Source organism: Dermacentor variabilis, chromosome 2, assembly GCF_050947875.1.
Source record: "Dermacentor variabilis isolate Ectoservices chromosome 2, ASM5094787v1, whole genome shotgun sequence".
Lineage (NCBI taxonomy): Eukaryota > Metazoa > Arthropoda > Arachnida > Ixodida > Ixodidae > Dermacentor > Dermacentor variabilis.
In genome coordinates this window covers 65,900,175-65,920,075 of record NC_134569.1, presented here as the reverse complement: position 1 = coordinate 65,920,075, position 19,901 = coordinate 65,900,175, and the positions used below count along the sequence as shown (strand labels likewise).

General features: G+C 48.9%; 1 protein-coding gene across 1 annotated transcript in view; it reads right to left on the bottom strand.

Annotated features, from left to right (window-relative positions):
• Positions 1-9,495, bottom strand: part of LOC142572019 (uncharacterized) — a 31,977-nt gene extending 22,482 nt beyond the window's left edge. Inside the window, exon 1 of the mRNA XM_075680812.1 lies at positions 7,099-9,495. Within this exon, the coding sequence (XP_075536927.1) occupies positions 7,913-9,490 (1,578 nt within the window). The 5' untranslated portion in view covers positions 9,491-9,495 and the 3' untranslated portion in view covers positions 7,099-7,912. The remainder of the gene's footprint in view (positions 1-7,098) is intronic.
• Between the last annotated feature and the right edge of the window lie 10,406 nt (positions 9,496-19,901).

The window sequence follows — 19,901 nt, the reverse complement described above, 5'->3', positions numbered from 1 at the left end:
GGACGAGGATTTGCAGTTTAAGCCATAGCCCATTGTGGGCTCTGTTGAGTGACAAACGACCCATTGTCCGCGATAAGAGGCGTGCCGGCGCAGAACATTCTAAGAGACCGTCCAATTTCGCCATACAGAGAGGCTAATTGCACCCTTATACGTAATTAACAGAGAGGCTAATTGCACCCCTATACGTAATTAACTTACTAAATTGCTTCGATTTTTCGTAGTAAATTTGGACCCACCATGAAAGTAGTGTCATGATTCGGTTACATCAGAAACTATAGAAAAAGTCTTTCTGTGCTCATTGTGCAAGTGATCGTCTTCTGTACTCTTGCACACGTGTGCGCAATGCACCTTGCATAGCGTGCAAGCTCACAAGCTCATTGCTCTGGCATACATGGTTGCAAACGTGAGTTCCATATTAGGGACAAATCCTTCTGATGACCGCACTATTCTTACAGCTCACCAACAATTAATTGTACAGATAAATATATCGCTTTGTCTCACCTGAACTACTGTGAGCGATAGGCCTGCACACTTTTAACGATTTTAACAGTGCATTAGCCTAACTCGTACTAGAAAAATCTTGACCTAACTTCAAGTACAGGCAAGGGCTTATGAACTGCTTAGATTTCAGGTTAGCTAACAAAAGCGATCAATGTCTTCTGCACTGCCCCAAATTCGAAGCCTCTCTCATCGTGCTCTCGGTGTGATTAGGTGAGCCCTTTGTTTATAAAACGACCTCCGTCTAAGCCCCAGCAAATGTTGTTCGGGGTAGTGTAGGTGGGGATGACAGCCTCAACTACCACGCATCCTTACTGTCTTAAATTACAATGACAGATAGGCTAATGCTTGGCATGTTGTGACTTGTTTAACGACAGAAATTGATTTTCTTTATCCTGTGCTTATACCGCTCGCGTTATTATTACGCTTCGATTCACTATCATTAAACTAATGATCGCGCACCGCGTAGTGTCCCACGCAGAGCTCTGGTAACGTTCTCTACACTCCATTAAAGCACTTTAAGCCTGATGAGATCCTTCCTTGTGACAGGAATTCCTCCATTTATGTCTATACGACAGGAATATATGCGTGCAGAGCTATACATGCTTGCTTGGTAACTGACACAAACACCTACGGTTCGCTGTATCGATTTGAAAACATTCCGTAAGTATTGAAGGTCACCTAGAGTAAACGCTCAAGCGCTCAGTAACGTTCACGCTGTTATCTATAAGATTTTCATTATATATAGCTAGTTGCTTTTCATCTCCTCTAACTGCCTTCAACATCCCGATATCTTATTTCTTCTTTGTGTGTGTGTGTGTGTGTGGATTCACTTGGTTGCACTTTTCTTGAAAACCGGCAGTAAAAGAACTGAACCGTAGGAGGAGATACATCATGAAACAGCGTTGGTTGGAACGCTCAAAGCCGGAAGGTGAAGTTTCTCGGCGCACCTTTCCTGCGGGAAGAATAAGTGCGTGTCAGAGTAGTGAGCATCGGCGATCCCCCGACGCTCGTCAAATGCGAGCGCGCCGCTCTTATCCTTCATAAGACGCCAGGTGCTGCCGCCGAATTTGCGCTGTCACGTCAAAGCCAACCGGGGGCCTCCTCTCGCATCCACGGCCTGCGTGAACCTTGCCGCGATGACAGACAGAGTTGTCGTCGGGGACGTAGCGTGTTCCATCGAGCGAGCACAAACACACAGGTTTGATGCCGATCCAGTCCGCGGTATAGGTCGATCGAAGCAGGGAGAAGAGATTGGCCTGGCTTTGTCCTGTCCAGAGGGCTACGCCGCGCCACCGCGCTCTCTGCTATGGTAATCCGGAGACCCAGTCGCGTCCGCGACTAAGCTTCCCGATCGTCTAGCCAGCTAGCGCGCCTCCGCTTTCTCCTCAGCCTCTCTCTCTCTCTCTAGCGTGCTCGGCCGTTCATTGCGAGCGAAGCGCGCGTCCCTCCCGATGTGAAAGTGACAGGTGGTGACAGGAGACATCTTATTGCTGGGCAGCATCCCCTCGAGCTGCTTGCGCCTCCCGGCTGGTGAGGCGTGGGCGACACAAGCACTCCCCGTTTCCTTTGCGTTCTAGATTCTTCTTGCCATTGTGTGGGAGCTTACGTAGGGATACACTGTATAAATTTATACAGGAACAGCTGCTCTCTTCCCCGGAAAGCGATACAATTGACTGTCGCAATAATGACGCGGCGGGGACCTGCTGATTACCAAGTCAGGCGAGCACACCGGCTTTCCGCCTCGGGCTCCTTTGTTAGCCGCTATCTGGTATCGCGCGCTTTGTTTCCTTGTCTAGCGGGGTGAATATAGAGGTCTGGCACCCGCCGTGCATTCGAGCAGCTTATCTTTTGATCTCGCGGTGCCTGCGGTCCGCGTGTGGTGACGAAGTATTTGTAGACTCGGTACACTCAGAGATCGAAGACAAACAAAATACACGAGCTTTGTTTCTGGAAGCTGTTTCTTACTGCTCTCTCAAATTGATAAAGCCTTCCCTTGACCCTCGATTGAAACGCCTGTCGCCTCAAACGAAAATTGTGGGTAGTCACGCTGTTGTCGTAGTGTTCGCAGGTGATTCCAATCAAACATTCATTTTTAACTGCGCGACGTGGTAATGATCAAGGTAAATGGATTTGAGCTTCTGTAGTATCGCACTGTAGTGTGACTCGCAAATTGCAAAATTTGCGTAGTTTTCATAGGCAGGATATAGTAAGCCCGAAGCCAACAGTCGGCATAGTGAGAATCAATGCACTAGAAAAGGTATCTGAAAATGTTCGTGCTTGTAGTGTAATTAACAAAGTCGTAATTAATTGATAAAATGGGCTAATTATACGACAAATGAAGCGCGGTGATTCGCAGCATGGCTTTGAGCGCCGCTGTCGTTCTCAGAGCTTCGCCCTCCCATTCGCAGTCTTAGATGTTACTCACTTAAATGCCGTCGCAACGCGATCATCACTACCGTGCAACCGCCTTTGTAGGTGTCATTTCGTTAATATGCCGCAGTATTCATTGTTATCGTGCCGTCGTCGTCATACAGCCCTCATTACGCTAGTACCTGTCGTGCCGTCGTCATCAAGTTGCGCCTTCTTCGTCGTTATTATGGTGGCGTCAAGAGCAAATAATTATATCTGCCTAACTAATTTGCGCAGTAAGTGCACAAACGATGCCGAAGGTGTCATCGTGAGCGTGTTTGTTTAATATTCTTTATGCATGCTACGAGAAACACAATCGAATAGGTGTACATAACCAAGTATGTTTTTCTTTTTTTACACAGCGAGGTAACTTTTATGATTGACTCAAACGCTTATTCTGGGTGTACAGCAGTCGACGACACCCTGCGGATTCCGCCTCTTGATGAAGTGAGTGGTTGTTTCTCTGGACCCCCGTTTCGTCGACAGCGTGGTGTTGAAGAGTGCATCTCCAGTACAGTTGGCGAGCTCGCGATCAGGCTAGGCGAAAGGAGGGAGGAGAGCCGAACCACGTGGCAGGTGTCCTCTTCCTAGTCGCAAAGTGGGATCGCTTAGCAGTCGTCTCGAGCCGCCGAGCGCATTACGCTGAAATCGAACTGCGCGCCCTCTCCGTATCGCTTTGCTTCTTTTTCCCGAGCAGTGTGGCGCGAGCTACACGGCTGCACGAGTCTAGCCTCCGCTGGGCTTCTATAGCACGCGAGCAGAAGGCGCGCGGCGGTGCTTCTACTGCGGCTGCGCTTTCCCCACGAATCCCTAATCTGTGCGAAAACAGGGCTGCAGCTTGCGACTCCCCATCCCAGCAGCGCGGGCGGGCCTCGGCCGAAGGCTCGTTTCCTGCACCCGTCATCACGACGCTCTGCCCTAATCTTGCGCCGCCCGCCAAACGCCAGCTCTCTCGCTCTGGCGGCCTGCGACTTCGACGCTCGTCCAGAAAAATCGGCGCTTTGACGGAAACAATTCGGTGCAGTAGAGGTTGCAAGGTTGCTGCCGTAACACACTCCTGAGTGAGTTAGTGCATATATATATATATATATATATATATATATATATATATATATATATATATATATATATATATAAACTGAAACAACCAAATCTGTAGTTCGACGCGTACAGGGGTCCGGCCTTTATCGAGGGCGACACTGAAAGCAGCGAACTGAATTTTCCTTATCAACCGTGATAACGGCCAGACTCTAGTGGAAACATCAAATTAAATGCTTGTTTCGGTATTGCTACGTTAGCCTGACACTTCTTACAATATATATATATATATATATATAATAGGTAGTTAGTTCTTTCGCGACATTCAGGGTGGTATTTCGGGCACTGCGTATTATCTCGTGTAGTGAAACGCATTCGAGTACTCGATCAAAGCCGAATATTACGATAAAAACTAGTAAGTGGCTTCAGTACTACTAAACGCTGCTTTCTTGTCGAGTATAACCAACGGCCGAAGTAGCCACAGCTCTTTCCATGTTTGCGAGTGATCAGTTTTGTTCCTCCAAATCAGTGCACGTTCAGGTCATCGTTACATCGCCTAAATTTACGTATTTATTTAGCGTTCTGACACTTCAATTGAAAACGTCCTCGAAATGAGCGCACATTTTGCCATTCCGGAAAGACGACACTGTCAACAAAACGCGCGCCTTCCTCGCAACCCGTGTGGCCCACTAGGCTCGACGTGCAATGCAGTCTGGCTAAGGACAACCCTTCGATCCGCTCTCGCCGGGCGATGTCGATGCACCGAAACATTTAGGGAAAGCTGCGTCGTTTACATAACAAGATGCGACGCGACGAATCGATTATGCACGCCTCTGTCGCATTTGCGTAGACGTAACGTACCGATATTGCCGGATCGTTTCGCCCTGTCTTGCTGTACCGAATTATCGCGAAGTTCGGAGCTGCGCTTTGGCCATTAACTTGGTCACGTTAAGGAATTATTCCGTAGGTAGCCACGCCTCCGGTTTTGCGGAGGTAGCGCAAAGTCGTAGAAGCGGTATGGCTCGCGCACGTAAGTGGATCGCGGCTGTCATTTTGCGCCGAACGCTCGTCTGTATATACTTGGCAGAATAAACAAAAATGTGTAACTGTGTGAAGCGCACTCGTAACGCACCGCGTATAGACAGCTAAGCCAGAAGTGCACCGAACTGAGTGCGCAAGGTGGGCGTAGTCTTCGGGCCTGTTCGAGTTGGGGGCTCGCGAAGAGGAAGGCAAGCTTCAGCATTTACATGAGGCCGCCATGCTCTCCCGCCAAGCGGTGTTTTCCCCAATTTTCCTCGTGCTGTTCGCGCGTAAGCAGATTGCTGGAGGACTTGTTTCTAGCTAGGACCTGTACACCCTCCTCCCCCCGTCTCTCCCAATTCTTGTGCCTGCATCGTGGAGTGACCAAGGCCACGAAAGTATGGGGAGGGGGGGGGGGGAGCAACAAAGGACCGGGCTTTAGAGAGAAACATGGGCCATTATACTTTTCCTTACGTCTTGGCGCTTCCGAATGGCGACGTCGTTAAATGGGCTGTTTTATGTGGCCCGTGGCTTCCGCCCTCCGTCGGTCTCTTTTCTTTGTTTGTTTATTTTGTCTTAAAGCGACGGGGGTGCTCCTCTCTATCTCTCTCTCGCTTTCTTCACCGCGAGTAACGTTGTTGCAGATGGAGAGGCAAATGTAGCAGTTCCGGCCATTTTACGAAGTAACAAAGCCCGAGCTTTCATACGCACTTAACGAAAAAGGGGGATTACCCTGCGAGGTTCGCGATATTGATAAAGCGGTATAAATTTCACACATGGTTGAACTTACACCATCGCGAAAAAAAGTACAATACATAATTTTGTTTTGTTTTTCATGCGTTTGAAAGCGCTTGTGTGCTTTCTAGAAGGGCTCTTGTTGGAAAATAGCATTTTTCCTAAACAACGGACTGAAGGGAAGGCGAGTACGTCACATTTTGTAGACGGCGTGAAAACGGCGCTCTAAACCCGATCAAAGCCTTACTCGCTCCTCTTTCGATTAACTACCGCGGTAACTGCATCGACATATAGGTTGAATGAATATATACATTAGTTAGTGTCTAGCCACACCATTCAGAAATAGTACTGAAACACGGACAACAACAACACCGAAACACAGGGTACGACGCTTGCAACGAACTCAAATGCATGAAGCGGCAGCCACTTTACGCAAACCGGGACTGTAAATGTAATCACTACTGAAGGTTGAGTATGTGTATGACAAAGTGCGTGTAAGAATTCCCCCTGAGTCACTTTTCTGGTCATCTCATTCGGTCTTCCTCACTTCACGTCAGTATGGCAAAAAGAATTATAAGCCATTATTCATTCATGATAAATTAATTCATGATAAATGAATGGAAATGAAAGTGGATGAAAAAACAACTTACCGCAGGTGGGGAACGATCCGACGTCTTTGCATTACGCATGCGGCGCTCTACCAGTTGAGCTACCACGGCGCCGTTCTCCCATCTAGTTTCTTGGGTATTTATGTTTTACTACTAAAAGTAGCCCTGGAAATCCTTGATGTCCTTGTTTTTTGGCTTCTTATGATATGAGTAATAAAAATCGGGCCCCTCGGTTAACCCCCTTACTTCTCGTTTATCACAAAACGAGGGTCTCACATCCGGCAACATTGATGCCTTCACGCAGAATGTGTGGGTTTATTGACCAGTTGCCTCTACCCAAAAAGATCACGTACTCGTGACGCCTCCGGCAGAGAGGATGTTCCACATCCGCCGCCAACGTTTGTGAGTGGTGGCGCTGGCTAACACTCCCAGGGTCAGTTCTAGTAGCAACACATAAATACCTCAGAAAGTGGGTGGGAGAACGGCGCCGGCGGTAGCTCAATTGGTAGAGCATCGATCGCGTAATGCGAAGACGTGGGATCGTTTCCCACCTGCGGCAAGTTGTTTTTTTCATCCACTTTCATTTTCATCCATTTATCGTTTCTGTAATTCAATTAGTAAGTACAAGTAATTTCCCCTGTGTTGTCCTTGGTGTGTTTGTTTGTTGGCTTCTTATGCTATGACTAATAAATATCGGATCCCTTGGTTCTTATCGTCCATTCTTCCTGTATGATACGATGCGTATTGAAAACAAGGTATACTATAGTACAAGACGATAGATACTTACCATACAAAAACGTGTTGATCGGTCTCGGGGGCTTCCCTGCACATGCCACCTTGCGTTCACCGTGTGTCCCCGCTTCCCTTTTATGTACGTCCACATCTATGCTGCACGATTATACAAACACAGAGTTGCCACAGCGGCAAAAACTGCTGGATATGTCGAGGCCAGCGAAGCCACGGTGACGCTCACCGTGAATCCAAGTCACTTCGCTTTTTTTTTTTTTGTCTTTCACTCCTTCAAGCCGCAACGTTCCCGAACGCGGCAAAGTACGAAAAGAAAGAGACAGCACGACACGTCTTTCACAAAAGCGTTGCGCGCGCCGTCGCGTTTGCATAAAATACCGCTCTCAGGGATGGGCGTTGGCACCGCACACACTGGCGTTTCGGGAGAAAAAAAAAAAGGGGGGGGGGACAAGAAAGCGCAACTAAAGCGCTGTTCCTTGAGAGATATGTTGTGTACTGCATCCCGCTGCGTATACGCATCTTCCTATCTTCGCTCTCTTTCCCACTTTTTTTTTCTTCTGTTTACTCTAGGCTATCTGTGATCGTCTTCCGTCAACGTATAGAAAGAGCCTACGGACCGTGCTAGTCACGTATGTAAAAGAAGGAAGCGTTCCTGCTCGCCAAAGCCATCGCATAAGCGCGTCACGACAGCTGTTGCTGCTCCTCTTGTTGCTGCTGCGGCACTGCTGCTGCGAAAGAAAGACGACAGTCGTGATTCGGAGAGCGTCCGCAGACCGACGCGAGGGTGGATATGGACGTGTTGCTGCGGTTGCTGCGTCTGCTTGCACGCGTCATGACCGCCGACCGTCGCCGTCCTAGATGTACGCCAAGGGCGTCGGCTTGAATTTCCCGTTGTAGGTGACGTGCGCCGCAGGCGGCAGAGCCATGGAGCTCTCAGACTTGTGAAACTGCCCCAGGTGCGGGTCGTGAAGGCTAGCGTTGTCTAGCTGCTTCTTGAGGACGCTGGACACTTTTCGCCGGTACCACAGCACTAGAGCCAGGACCACGATGGCGAAGATCGCCGTGGTCGAGAGTCCCACGATGAGGATGTTCCGCCTCGTGCGACCGTCGCAGTCCAGGTCATAGTGCGACAAGCTGCGCAGCAGTTCGCGGCTCAAGTGAGTCGGGCTGTGGCAGCGGACATTGGTCCAGTTGCCCGTCTGGTCGAGCGAGCGCAGCAGGTCCCACAGCCAGATGACGCTGCAGTTGCACACTATAGGGTTGTCTCGGAGATCGAATGAGGACAGCTGGTTCCAGGGAAGCAGATCCGGGTGGAAAGACTCGAAGCCATTGGCCCGGAGGCTAACTCTGGTGAGCTGGCGCAAGTTTGTGAATGTTCCCGGAGACAGGTAGCGCAGTCGTCTGTTCTCTTCGAGCACGACCTGTTCGAGTTGCAAACACTGGCTGAAGGTGCGCTCGTTGATGTTGTCCAGATACTCGGACCGTACGATGAAGAGACGCTTGAGGTTTTCGAGCGCCCTGAAGTTGTCCTCAGTGAGGCTCCTCACGCTGTTACGGCCAAAGTGCAGCTCTTCGAGTCTATGCAGATCGGAAAGCGCGTCCGTCGGAAAGGCAACGAAGGCGTTGTCTTGGAGCCTCAAAGTGGCGAGTGAAACGAGGCTGGAGAAGGCGCCCGGTTCCAAGATAGCCGTGGAACAGCGGTCCATGTTAAGCTCTCGCAGCCTGACCAGATGGCTGAAGGCGTTGTCGACAACGGTGGGGATGCTGTTCATTCCGAGGTCGAACGCTAGCAAGTGCGGTATGTGGTGGAAAGCGGGCGTCGGCACGTGACTGAGCTTGTTGTCCCTCAGGATGAGCGATTTGAGCCTGTGGAGGCCGACGAAGGCGTCCGGGTCTATCCTGGTGACCTGGTTGTGCGATATGTCGAGCCGCTCTAGGCTTCGCATGTCGTGAAATGCTCTGGACGGCACGTAAGTCAGCGCGTTGCGTCTCATTTGCAGCTCTAGGAGGGTGCGAAGACCTCGGAAAGTGTTGGCTTCTAGCTCGGCCACCGAGTTGCTGTCTAGTACAAGCACTTTGAGTTCGGGCAATGGGAAGTTGTCTGCTCCCAGAGTCCGCAGCTGGTTGTAGGACACGTCGAGGAACTTGAGTTGCTGGTACACGCTGAAAGCGGACATGATGTTGCGGATGTTGTTGCGCGTCAGGTGCAGTTCGCGAATCTCGGGATTCAGCGTGATGGGGATGACGTCGAGCGCGGCGCCTGCGCACTGCACCGTGAGCTTGTCGTCATTGCAGACGCACCGCATGGGGCAGAACGCGTTCGCCACGGCGCCCAGCGACAGCAGAAGCAACAGCGGCAGCTCGGCCACCGTCTCAGCCGGCCGTCTCCACCTCCTCGCTCTAGGATGGCTCGGACTCATGGTAGTGCTCATTGGTGGGACCTGCGAGAGTAAAGTAGGCCATTGAACACACATGCTAAGAACCAGGATCTAGGAGATAAATGCAGATATACAGGTATCTTAGAGAGTAGAAAGCAACAAAATTTACTGAAAGGCAAGGCTCTTAGCCATACCAGCGTCTGGTTTCCTACCCTACAATGTGAGGTGAATAGATAGAGTAAAATAGGGAGGGAGGGAGGGAGGGAGGAGCGCGGGCAACACGGAAGATGGACTGGAGGACTTTAAACTGTCGCTCAGGCCGGTGCACCTGAAGTGCACTAGCGCGTCAATAGCTTTTGCGCCAGCGACCATTGTCAAGAGGAAAAGTAGCGATGACATCAAGACGAGTTTCTGGTTTGCTATGCTACAAGGGGCCTAACAGAAAGGGGGATAAATAATGGAGAAGGAAGGAAAACTGAACATGCACGCATAGACGAAGATTCAGAGTACGACTCACGATTACCAGTTAAGCCGGCGCATTAACAAAAGTTCAGTAGTGCGCCACTTGCTCCTTGCGCCAGTGACGGATCTGGCGAAGTTCCCCAATCTTTACCTTTGAATACGTTCTGTCGTTCAAGTAATTTAACGCTACTCGGACAATGCGGTCCTCAATGTGAAACTGGGGATAAATGCTTAGTAGTTGATTCATGATCTCCTGGCGAGAGTCACAAGTTGGTCTATCGCCATTATAATATTGAAGAAATAGGCATTCGTTAACGGAGTTGCCAGATAGGCCGTGCGACAATGTTCCGTCACAGTGGAAGAAACTATTTTGCTCCTGTAAAGGTAAAAACGAAGGTTACGCAAATGATAATACAATACAGTCGGAGGCCTACAAACATCTTACTTAGTGATGCGAGCAAGCAAACAAATTGTGCTTGCGACATATGCGCTCTCGCTAAAGGAATGGGAAGCGTCTGGGAGCTTTCGTGGGCAGACAGGAAAGGCCTCGTCAGCGAAGTCATTGGCGACGAACATGCAATGGCGAGGAAGCCTCCGAAATATGATATCTTGCCCTTTTGCCGGAGCATGGTGCGACATTCTTCTTATTTAGGGTACCAAATGTTCGTATGTTTAATGTTGTAAAACCGATTGTATGCTCCGCCAAACTGATTTCGAGTCGCAAGGTATGACCCATTACCTAGCTGCTTTATTGCGACACAGTTCAAAGCGGCACGGAGAGCTGCAAGTTGCGTCATGCGTGACGCCTATAAGTTAATAGAGGCCTGCTTCACTGAGATGAAAAACAGCTGCTGTGGTGGCACACGTTGTCTAGCCGTCGGCATGAATGTGCAGGCGGTTTCCTTACGTATGGTGCTATATCAGCTGGGCCATCTGAGTGAGAGCCGACTACTACTACTAGACGCCTGGTGATTTCGGAAATGGTAATGTGGCTCTGAGCTTGCTAGGATTCGCAATCAAACAGCGTCTTGAAATAGATAAGATCACTCTCCCTTTCTCCACCCCATATTTTAGTGGGGTAGGTGTATGTTTATAATAAGAGCCACTCAATACTAAATATTGAGCGTATAATGCGTCTGCTGGTTTGTATAGCTCAATTTTTATAGCGTTACAAACGCAAACTTACAGCTTCCTTGGTGGCTTACTCGAAAGAGATGAAGAAAAGGAGCTAACAAATGAAGAAACAAACCAGAAAGCCAAAACTCATAATGTATCGTGGATACGTAAGCCGATGTCAGCAAGGAATTGCGAGATGTGTAAATACAGCACGAGAGTGGAGGTCAGAAAGAAAGAAAAAAAGCAAAAGCGCTCACGAGACTCGGACGGACTGCCGTTGCTCCGAGTGTTCGTTTGTTTCGTAGCATAGGTCTCGGAACAAGTCAGCAAGAGCCAGAAGGAAAGAAAAGCGGGAGAAACAGAGCTGCAGACGTGCATCGTTGCAACACGGCAGGCCCACCGCCGGCCGGTAAAGAGCCCGCGAGCGGCGAGGGAGCAGTCTGACGCCAAAGACGAATCGGATCACGGCAAAAGGAGGGCGGCGCGCCGAATAACCGACAAGAACGAAAGAAAGGAAGAACAAAAACCGGCGCCGGAGGTGATTCTGGTGGTGCTCCCGGCGCAAGATTGAAGATGACGGATTGGCGCGGCGACCACGGGTGCGAGCACCTTCCAAAGGGCAGCGCCGCATAGCTCGTCCACCACGCCGAGAAGGCTCGCTCGGTCCACAGAAGCTGGGCTGGCGCTCTTCCCCTTATTCGGAAATCCTGGCGCAAGGAGTTTCGCGTAGCCGCTGCGGCCAATCTCGCGCGCCGCCGCTGCCTACATTCGCTCATTTGTTGCCCTCACGCATCGCCGCACTGGCCAGGAAGCGCCCGCAGCAGGCGCTGATTGCGTCTGCGGACGCGCGCACTGCCACACATCCCCGGGCTCGGGGCGCCGCTTATTCGGCGTTTGCGCCACCGGAACTCCATTGGAAAGCAGAGATAATGTCCTTTATTTTCTTTCTCCCTTCTCGCATCGCGCGCTTCGCGCCGGAAGCTGTGGTAGCCATACACGCGGCTCCGTCTCACTCACATATGGGGCCAAACGGGAAATCGGCGAGCACTCGAACGATCCTTTCGGAAACCAACGTTGTCTAGTGGAACCGTCTGGTCAATGTCCGGAATATCGGCGGCGAGTTTGTTTAGTTAATTTTCTTCGCTTCCGATTCGTGGGTTATGGAAAACTCTAGCGAAGTTACTGCTTAGTCTAGTCGGTTGTAATCAGGTGGTTTCCTGTTGCAGCATAAAACTACACAAGAGAAAAGACAAACACTGACTTACAACTGATGCAACAAAGCATATGTGCCTGAAAAGAAACAGAATTACAAAGCAATATACTACGTAACGAGAGAATACAATCTCACCATGGCCTACAAAGTGTAGCCACGCTCTCTGAAAATATAATTTCTTTGTCATTCCTTCGTAACGAGAGGCTTATTGGCACAGAAACTTCACAGGCCACGCGCATTGGCATCGACATTGCACATGCGGTCATCATGGTGTCTTTCGATAACATTCGAGCGCTGAAACCACAGTATGCAGCCGCGTGAACAACGCCAGTTTGAGCTCCTTCTTGTTCGTTGTTCTGTTTCTCTCTATGGTGCACACCAAGCAGCCAGACCAACCAAAGCAATCGTCAATATGACTTGCCCTCTTTGATGCATCTCTTTATGCCAACTGGACTCAGCCGAAGTGAGGCCACTCTGCTTTATCGCTTATGGCTAGGGGTGGCCTTCACGAAATCTTACTCATTTCGCATTGAAATGGCCGACAACGCTCTCTGCAGTGCCTGTCTTTGCGAGGAGACGCTAGAACACATTCTGTGCGGCTGTCCTGAATATAATGTTCAGAGACAGGCGTCCGTTCTAGCGCACCTTGAGAACAGACCATTGTCAGTTACAACTATTTTCACATATCGCCGACAGAAGACATCGCAGCTGAAGGCGACAAAGGGACTACTTCGGTTTATGAAAGAGACGGGCTTGGACAAGCAGCTGTGACAGTGATGTCACGGGCCACGCAAGAGGGATGGACTGTAACTGACGATGTGTGTGCTGTGTTATGTGCTCTCTCTCTCTGCCCTCCCCATCTTTCATCCCCCCCCCATTCCGCTCCCATGTGTAGGGTAGCAAACCGGTTAAGCTAAACTGGTAAACCTCCCTGCCTTTCCTTCTCTACTTTTTTCTTCCTTCCTTGTTTGTTTGTTTCGAGGTAGTCTTCATTGCAGGGACACTCCAATATAAGGAGTTCAGTCACGCAACGTGCACTGCTAATTAAGGACTATGGACTGATTTGACACCAGTGAACGACCCTTGACGATTGCCTGTGCCCGAAAGGGAGTGCTGCTCAACGCGACCAGGCCCATAGAGCTTTGCTAACTTTCATGCAGAAAACTGATTTGGCCTCCCGTTCATAGACATTTTTTCCGTGCTCCTACTTTCTTTTGTTCGTGTCTCTGTCACTTGTTTATTTCCTATTTTCTTTTCTATTTCTTTGTTTCCTACCTTCTTCTCTTATCATTCTCCCCTCCCGAAACAGTAGACAGGTGTTGTGCCCCTCTCGGTGGCAGTTGTCAGCTTGCTCCCTCCCTGTTCCCGTTGTGTGCTTGTATGCTTCCAAATAATAATAATAATAATAATAATAATAATAATAATAATAATAATAATAATAATAATAATAATAATAATAATAATAATAATAATAATAATAATAATAATTGCAGGTGTAAATCAGCAATTCTCATTTTTTTCTTTCCATTGCTTACTTTTGCCCCGCAATGTTAGCGTGAAAATAAGTAAATAAAAGCAGTACAACGAACAATTTTGTGGGTCGCACTTGACGGAACAACGTGACTTTACGTAAACTTGCACAGTGATAAAACGGCACAATTACGATCTTCCTACCGAGAAAAAGGAAAGAAACATAAAAATAAACAAACATGTACGCAAATATTGCGCATTAGGCGACTTGAACTCGAAAAAAAAAAAAAACTCGTACACAAAGTACAACGGCTCTTAAAAAAATCTTTAATGTTTCGCTCCCTTTCACAGTACCCCAAGGATAGCTTCGGCCTTTTAGGTCACAAAAGCAATTAAGCGTTTGCCAATGGTGCTGCAGCTTCTGAAAACGAATGGTGAGGCGTGCGGCCACAACGTGCTACGGCATCTACCCTTTCACGAACTTTTGGTAAATGCACTCGGTCACAGAATATTGCCATTAGACTCCAATGACAACAAATAAAAAATTGCGAGGAGAGAGAGCAAGGGAACGAGAGAGAGTGAGAGAGAGAAGCGGCGGGGGAGAGAGGACTGGAGGTTGCAGAAAGCACGCGCTATATACGGTCCCGCACGCACGAACTAAGCGGCCCGCACCGGAAATAGCGAGAGGGCCCGACGCGACGGCGAGCGCACACCTATAGACCAACGACATAACAACACGACAGAAGAACCAACACGACGGCAGAGAGGAGACAGCGGCGTCGGGCAGCACTTGACCCAGATAGAGCGGGCCAACTTCGGCAACCTCGGGCGCGGGATGCACGCCTCGTCGATTTTGGGGTTGGGTGCTGGCGGCCATCGGCACGCGAAAAGCAGTGCCACGAATTAAGAGAATAGACGATCAGCGCGGCTAAAAGGAAAAAAAAGAGAGACGCTGCAGGGAAATGAGCGAGGAAAACACGGCTTGAAAGATGGTGCAAAAGGAGACGAGCCGGCCGGCACGATTGCGCACTAAAACGAGGGACGCAGCATGCCTGCGCTTGTAGAGAGGAGCCGCTAGAGAAAGAGAGAGAGAGAGGAAGCTGCAGAGGAGGATGCTGAGGTGAGCGTTATTATTGCGGCAGTTTCGCCGTGCGGCTCGTGCTTGAGAAGCAAATCGCCTCGACGCGATAAAGAGCCCCTCCTTCTTTTGCTTTTTTTTTTCTTCGACCGCCGCGTACTTCGCGGGCTTCAAGGTTCCTCGTGCGCAGCAGCGCAATGCAGCTGTGTGTATACGGCGGCCCGAACGTGTTTTCTCGCGGGCGCCGTAGCTAGACGCAGGCTCGGTTGCGGAAGCGACGGGACGGGGCTTCGGCATCATTGCTTCCCGTTTGCGGATATAGAACGACGGCCTGTTAAAAAAAACACAGCGGGAGAGAACGAGAGCGAGAGAGAGACGGAAGGAAAGAAAATAAAGAAAAATATACTAAATTACGCAACGAAGAGGAAACAACGACAGAACGGACGTGGTTGGGCATTACGCGTTAATGACATCGGCCCGTCGCTCTAACGCCTGGGCGCCTCTCGTTCTCTCTCTCTGCTCACTATACGGCGCACGCAGAGAGACGGACGAACGCACATGTTTGCGAACTCGAGCGCACAAACGCACGCACCATGTCGTTCACTTATTTAAAGACGAGGTTCCACAGCGCCGAAAACTGCCGCAAACGTGGTTGTTTGTGCGTGCGATGGCCGCGCTTGCACTTGCCGCGGCATCGCTTCCGATGCTTTCCCCGAAAACGCAGCGATGCTTGGGGGATACTTCCTCCCTCTCTGGAGCCAGAGGAAAGGGGGCGACGCGATTTCGGCGTCTCGACGGCGTCGGAATACGGTGCGCACGGGTACATGTATTTACGCCTGCCTCAAGCCTGCTGCGGCTTAGATTTTGTAACGTCACGCATTTCAGTTTCTGCATTTTTTGTTTCGCTTCGCCGATCCGCTGGCTGTATAAGTGCACGGGCTTCACTTGCGGCGGGGAAGAAGGGAAGCGCAGTGGCGGGTTGTCGCTTCCTGTCGACGCCAGCCGATCGGCGTTCCTCGGCAAAACTGCACGATGCACCCGAGCACGCGGCGTGGTTTAGTTAGTTAACGTGATGTGCTTGTCTATCGCGCCAGGGCTTTCCGCTGGTTTCTGGTTTGCGCATCGACGTGGAAGAGATTTTTTCTTCGCTCGCTAGGATGGAGTATATAAATAAATGAAGTGATTTGTCTTGTGGCTCATCAGTCTTCACAGTATAAGGTCGAAAATGGTGCATTTGACATTCGCTTTCTGCAAAGATAATAAAAAGTTGCGCTGGAAACTGAAACATTTATTTATTTATTTATTTATTTATTTATTTATTTATTTGACTAATTGTCACAAGTCAACACAATCTATGTCAGACGCCGTAGTGGATTGTCCCGGACTAGCTTCAACACGTACGTGCGTACATACACCCAAATCGCTAAACTAGACATTACGGGTGCCGGTATTTTCAATCTACTGCTTAAGCTTGACCCCAAGAAAGGTAGTGGCCCCGACGACGTACCTAATACTTTCCTCAAAAGATATGCATAGTGATGTAGTAAATATCTTGGCCTAGTTTTCCGGAAATCATTTAAGACTTCACAACTACCTCATGATTGGAAAATTGCAAAGGTAATCTCGATCCACAAGGGTGGTGACACAACATTACCTTCAAATTTCATACCCATTTCACAAACTAGCACGTCATGTAAACTTCTAGAACACATAATCTTAAAGCACATGACCGTATTCCTAGAGCGCATTGATTTTTTCTCACCCAACCAACACGGTTTTCGCAGTGGTCTATCGACAGTAACCCAACTAACAGAACTAGTCCACGATCTTGCTGTTACAGTTAATAACCGCGGTCAAACTGATTTGATTCTACTCGATTTGTCCAAGGCTTTCGACTGTGTATGTCACAGCAAATTAATAGCTAAAGTTGAAAATGTTTTTGGTATAGGAGAACTTTCTGCTTGGATAAAAGGTTTCTTAAGTAACCGCTCGCAATTTGTGGTTTACGAAAAAACACTTTCTAACACAGTCGCAGTAACATCCGGAGTCCCCCAAGGGTCTGTGCTCGGACCATTGCTTTTCTTACTCTATATTAACGATATCACAGCTAACCATCAATTGCAATATAAAACTATTCGCAGACGACTGCGGCATATACAGAAAAATTAACAATTACAAGGATCATATTAAATTAAATGATTCTCTAGCTGACATAGCTGATTGGTGCTCCAAATCGCAGAAGCAAATAAACATACAAAAGTCCGCGATCATGACTGTAACGAGGCAAACGGTATCATCAATCTTTATTTACGCAATTAACGGCACTCCACTTAACAAAGTTGAAGAACACAAATATCTAGGCATTATATTAACCTCGTAGCTCAAATGGAACCAACATATCAGTAATATAATCTCAAAGGCTCTGCGCAAACAATTTTTTTTAAAAAGAAGCCTGGCGCTCGCAACCAAGTCAACGAAGCTGCTAGCCTACACATCATTTGTAAGGCCTGTTCTCGAATACGCTAACACAGTCTGGTTTCCGCATACACTGACTAACGTAAGTAAGCTAGAATCAATACAAAGGAAAGCTGTGAGGTGCATTCAAAACAAATATAGACGTACAGATTCGCCAACACATCGTTTAACCCAGTCCGGTTTGCGAACGCTATCCACAAGAGCGAAACACGATCTCTTAAAATTCTTGTTTCAACGACTAAAAAATAACTATAGGATAGATACCTCCCAATACATTTCACTCTCTGAGGCTCGACGTACACGTAACAAGCATGCGCACACATTGACAGAATACGCATGTAAAAATGACACATTTCAGCATTCTTTCTTCCCGCTCGCAATAGCAGAACGGAACCAACTTGATCCTACTATCACCAACATTGAATCATTATCCGAATTTATCTCGCGAATAGAAAAGACTGTGTGTGAATAACAGTACCTATTATGCATGCAGGGACACCGGCACAGATTGCTTTATTCGTTAGGAAATTTTAATAAACATTATAATTTTCGACAGCTTATTCGTTTGCCATAATGATTCCCAAACACTCATAGTTTATTTTAGTTACTTTTGTTTTATTACTTGCCCTGTGCTATTGTTATAAAGCATCTTGCTCTTTTACATTTTTTTAAATTTTATTATTTACTATTTCGTTAATTCTTAACATGGTTTACTTGTATAGTACTATGTATAACTTGCACTGCTTATGTCGTTTTTTACTTGTTTTATAATCTATACTTTGATGTCCTTTCATTGTACAGCTGCATTATTGTACTGCCCAACTGCCACGCTCTCGAAGGAGAGCAGCAGTATTGAAAATAAAAGAAGTCTGTTTGCAGACATCACACAAGTGGGCCTGTATAGGAAATTAACCAGCCATGACATACCTCAACAGCACCATGCTCGTGGTTAAAGCATCTACCTCTGAAGCTAAAGGCTGGTTTAGCCAACAGGAGACACTGTCATAGAAGCGCGCTCTAAGGCACTGGATAGGGCCCTTTAGTTACTTTCAGTCCGATAAGTGTGCGGGGCGGACGTTCTGCCTCAACGTCGTTGTCAAGGCGTCGCTTGGGCTCTGTGCTAAACTCGTTTACAACTTCATTCAAACGTCGACGTGGTCGCCGCGTTTAGGGTGTGGGATCTAGCTGCTGCGCTGCCTTCTGCGAGGCAGTGCTCGACATGTAAGCCCGGAAGCGGAGAGTAAACATCGCTTTTCACTAAGCATCTGTCGCTCGTTTCTCTGTAGCAACTACACACACCATGGCGGATCCAGAAAGGCAGAAATTTAAAAAGGGAGATGAGGGGGAGAGAGGGTCAGGGAGCCCAGACTTCTCATCTCCTAACCCCATTCTCGATCTGCCTCTGCGTCCAACAAACCCATAACTGCACTAACTGCACAGGATCGTATCGCCAAAGATGAAAATCAGAAACATGATTCGAAATGTTATTTCGTGACGATAATACTGCTGGATCAGAATTGAGTGTCTTAAGCTCGCTCAGATGGCAGTGGCGTCGTGCTCAGGGCGCAAGCAGACAAATGTCTCCTGCGAAAGCCATACTCTCATCATTGGCGGAAGCAAGGACACTAAACGAAGCACAGAAGGCGAGAAAGGATTGACGCGAACGAAATAAAGCGTCAGAAATCAGTAAAAGGAAGGAAGAAACGAGGAGGTGACTCCGGTATATCGCATTATTTCCAGGCACGATCCTTTTTCTTCTCTCTGTTCTCCAGAGCCCCAGTTTCATTTCAGTTCACATTGGCGGCAGCCGACAGGCCAGCCAGATATCGGGCTTCATTCGCCAAGAAGAGAGGGCTTGTTCCGCGATAGGTTCACCAGCCGTCTCGAGAGAGGTCGCAAAACCTCGGCACGACAGGTTTATCCCGGCTTTATTTCTCTGCTCCGAGGGGGGCGGGCCCAAGCGCGCTGCCCGAATCCAGGGGTCCGCAGGCGTACGAAGAAGAGGCGGAAGCAGCGCGGTGATTTGGCTCTCGGAGTCGGCGAGGTGAGTGGACTGACCCCAAAGTAAGCGAGCTCGCGGGAAGCGAGATTGGGCGCGTCTCGGCTCGAGTCGACTTCGCTCGGCTCGGGGCCTGGCTTCACTAGGCTCAAACAATGCGCGTGGAGCCTTTTGCGTGGATGAGATATACACCGCGAGAAATTGTGGCAGCGAAGAACGGCAACTGAGATATATGCTTGGAGCGAGAAAAAGAGAAACTTCCCTATAGTAGATGCGTGGTGCATCTACGGGGAGAAAAAAATTGCGGGTCAGGCCAAACGCCAAGCGTATTGTGCTATCGTCTATCCCCAGCGCGAAATCCCCTTTGCGTCATCAACAAGGCTGGTCACCGTCTTTTGGAGATTTATTTTTGCGAGTTGCGACGGCAGCTTTATTTCAGGTGGGCAGATTTGAGTGCATAGCAGCACAAGCCGCAGCTAAAGATTGTGCTACCCGCCGCGGTGGCTTAGCGGCTATGGCGTTGCGCTGCTAAGCACGAGGTCGCGGGATCAAATCCCGGCCGCGGCGGCCGCATTTCGATAGGGGCGACATGCAAAAACGCCGGTGGTTCCGTCCACTGGGGACATGTTAAATATCCCCTGGTGGTTAAAAT